At 35.3% G+C, this 3,568-nt stretch overlaps 1 protein-coding gene across 1 annotated transcript; it reads left to right on the top strand.

Moving 5' to 3' along the window:
• The first annotated feature begins 2,460 nt into the window (after positions 1-2,460).
• On the top strand, positions 2,461-3,568 carry LOC138883962 (uncharacterized). The gene is made up of 2 exons (XM_070164688.1): positions 2,461-2,785; positions 3,504-3,568. Exons 1-2 carry the CDS (start codon positions 2,461-2,463, stop codon positions 3,566-3,568), a joined length of 390 nt encoding a protein of 129 aa, XP_070020789.1.

The raw sequence follows: 3,568 nt of genomic DNA, 5'->3' as shown, positions 1-3,568 counted from the left end.
TAAGCTTCGCGTTCGTGAAGAAGAAATCTGGTACCTGGGAAATTTGCCTTACGCATTCGCGAGAGGGACCACGCGAACGCGAAGAGTAAAATCCCTGAGCACTGAACAACAGAAACCTACAACTTTTTGAGTTCCAAAAACCTTCCGAAACACATCCGAAACACACCCGAGCCCTCGGGGCTCAAAACCAAACATACGTACTAACTCAATAATATCATACGAACTTATCCGTGCGATCAAATCGCCAAAATAACTTCAATAACAATGAATTAAACTTCAAAATCAATGAAGTATTTCAAAACTTCTTAAAGCATCAAACTTTGCATTTACGGTCCGAATCACGTCAAACGAATTTCGTTTCTTACCAAAGTTCAAAAAGTTTTCTTCAATCATATATAAGACATGTACCGGGCGCCGGAACCAATATATGGGCCTGATACCAATATGTTTTAATCCAATTCATTTCCAAACCTTATGAACAATTTCAGAAAACAAGTTTTTTCAAAAATTCATTTCTCGGGCTTGGGACCTTGGATCCGGGCATATGCCCAAGTCCCATATTTTTCTACGGACCCTTCGGGACCGTCAAATTACAGGTCCGGGTCCGTTTACCTAAAACGTTGACCGAAGTCAAATTAAATCATTTTATAGTCAAAATTTATTATTATTCACAGATTTCACATATAGGCTTTCCGGTTACGCGCTCGGGCTGCGCACGCAAATCGAGTTGATGCTAAAAGAAGTTTTTAAGGCCTCGGAACGCAGAATTTCATTTTAAAACAAGTGAAAAGGTCATCACACCCATCCTACCACTTAAACTAAAAATAGCCAATGAAATATATATATATATATATATATATATATATATATATATATATATATATATATATAATTGCATATAATTTATGTATATGACTAGAAAAAAGTAAATATTTTATATCGTCGATTGTTTGTATAGGAAACTACCGGCTATGTCCATTCATAAGTAGCTCATTATAAAAATTGGCCAATTCATAAAATACTACTAATATTAGCCAAATATTACTAATATTAGCCAATTAGCTATTTGTAGCAAAAAAATATTAAATTTTTGCTTTCTTTTGAACGAGTGTTATTAGAATAGATTGGGTACATCTTAAGAAGCTTGGATCTCAGTTTTGGGATGATTTGGTGAAGTTTTGAGGTGGTTTGAATTGAAAATTCGAAGTAAAAAACTGAACATGAGAAAAATAATATGTGCATCACGATGTGTATCATTTATGTATCACATATGTATAATATTTGTATCAATTGTGTATCACATGTATATCCATGTATACTTGTGTGTGAGATACATGCGTGATACACGTTTGATACATGTGTCGCAGAAAAAAAAATTTGAACTCGATTTAATTACGAATTTTGATACAAAACCAGTCTAAATCACCTCCAATCTTCCTCAAAATTTTTATATTGACTTATCAGTATGTTTTCAATGAACTTCAGATATACCCATTGAAAAAGTTTCTTTTTTTCTTAGATTTTTGAATTTTATATATATATAATTTTTGTATTTCATCACCTTATTTGCTGCCTCATCCATGAAATTTTCTTTTTGTCTTACATCTAATGTTGCTAATCACGCTTAAAAATATGAAAGATAATTTTTGCATGTGATTCTTTGAGAGAAAGAACCTTATTTATTTGGTTTTTCAATTTTTATATATGCTTGGCTAGTTTTGATAAATCTATGACTAATGGCTAGAGGTTGAGACATTGACAGTTGTATACAATTGTATAAGTTAAAATATTAGCTGGTTAACTAGAAGAGCAGTTAGGCTGTTAGTATAAAATATACAGTGTCTTTCAAGTAGCCAGTTATGTTAGTTATCACTGTAGCAATGAGAAGCAGTTGTTTTCTTCCTCTATTCTTCTTCTTTTCCTGCTCATTTCTCCATTGCTAATAGCTTCGAATCTAGATATTATCATGGTATCATAGCGAGTGTCATTGATCTACGCGTCACGACTTCAATTCTAGATTCTTCTCACTCAATTCTCAACTGATTTACTCAACTAAGTTGTCTGATTGTTTCGACTCCCAAAAGTTAGGGTTCGTTTGATATGAGCAATCAAAAATTGTTGTGAAGTTTTGTTTGAGCTTAATTCCTCCTTGGTGAAGGAAGAAAATGGCTATCAACACTGAAGATAGTGGATCAACTCCAACTAATGCAATTGCAGCTCCGATAATTGACCAGCATCATCCTTCATTTCTTCAATCCCAACAATACTCCAGGTAGCTCTCTAATTTCAGTTAAGCTCATTGGACCTAAGAATTACACTTTGTGGAGTAGTACTATGCATGTAAGTTTGCTAGAAAAAAGTAAGATAGGGTTTGTGGATAGGAGGTACCCTTAGAAGAACTTTCCTCCTATTCTACATGAGTTGTGGGAAAAGTGAAATGCTATTGTGCTATTGTGGATTATGAATTCTGTGAGTGCCGAGTTATTGAGTAGCATGATGTATGCCTCAAGTTCTCACAAAGTGTGGATGGATCTCAAGGGAACTTTTGACAAAGTCAATGGTTCCAGAGTGGTGTTCCTACGCAAACAGATAACTACCCTTACTCAAAGGATGTCATCTATCTCTGCATACTTTTCGAAGTTGAAAGAGCTATGGGAAGAATTTGATGCCCTTATGCCATGTACTGGGTGTAGCAGTGAAGAATCAAAGAAGTATGTTGAACATTTTGAGTATCAAAGACTGCTTCAGTTTCTTATGAGCCCGAATGAAACATACTCTCAGTCTAGTAATCAAATCTTAAACATGTCACCAAGACCATCTATAAACAAAACATACTTTATGATTATCTTTGAATATAGCAGAAGAGCATTGGCTCAACCCTCACAAGTCAAAAGGTTCACGATGCTACAACCATGTTCAGCAGTAAGGGAGCTAATTCCTCTGTAGCTCAACTCAATAACAAGAGTAACATTAGTCACAGTCATACCTATCTAGGAGATGGAATGACTCACACTGGGGCAACAATATTATTTAGCAACAAAGGCAATGCAGGTTCAAGCTACAACTTTTTTGGTGCAAACAATCATTCAGGCTCTAACTACAGGTCTAGGAAGAATAGTCTACAATGTGACTATTGCAATTTTAAAGGACACACTAGAGAAAACTGCTACAACTACATGGCTATCCACCTAAATTTAAGCCAAAGAAGAAAGGTGGCTTTGGGACTGCTAACTTTGCTCAAGGTAATACAAGGAATTATCCCTCTGAAGTCCTTAGTAGTAGCACTACTGGTCAAGTTGGTTCCACTGTCAACTTTTCAGGAACCTCTTAGATGCAACAGGCTAATCAAAGCTTTCAAACTCGTATCCCTCAATTTACTCAAGAACAATACAGTCAAATTTTGTAGCTTCTAGGCAAGCAAACTGAATCCAGTGGATCAACTATGGCAACATGTATGCCTTACTGTGGTGATATTACTGAAATTCTGACTATATGGATTGCAGATTCAGGAGCTTTAAGTCTCATGGTAAATAGATGTAATTTGCTGACTAAAGCTAAGGCAATCTGA

The sequence above is a fragment of the Nicotiana sylvestris genome, chromosome 12, assembly GCF_000393655.2.
Source record: "Nicotiana sylvestris chromosome 12, ASM39365v2, whole genome shotgun sequence".
NCBI classification, from domain to species: domain Eukaryota; kingdom Viridiplantae; phylum Streptophyta; class Magnoliopsida; order Solanales; family Solanaceae; genus Nicotiana; species Nicotiana sylvestris.
This window is presented reverse-complemented; position numbering and strand designations above follow the sequence as displayed.

Coding starts and splice junctions, on each gene's coding strand:
- LOC138883962 (XM_070164688.1), top strand. CDS start 2,461: ATGAATTCTGTGAGTGCCGAGTTATTGAGTAGCATGATGTATGCCTCA. Junction 2,786..3,503: donor TGAAACATACTCTCAGTCTA/GTAATCAAATCT, acceptor TATGGATTGCAG/ATTCAGGAGCTTTAAGTCTC.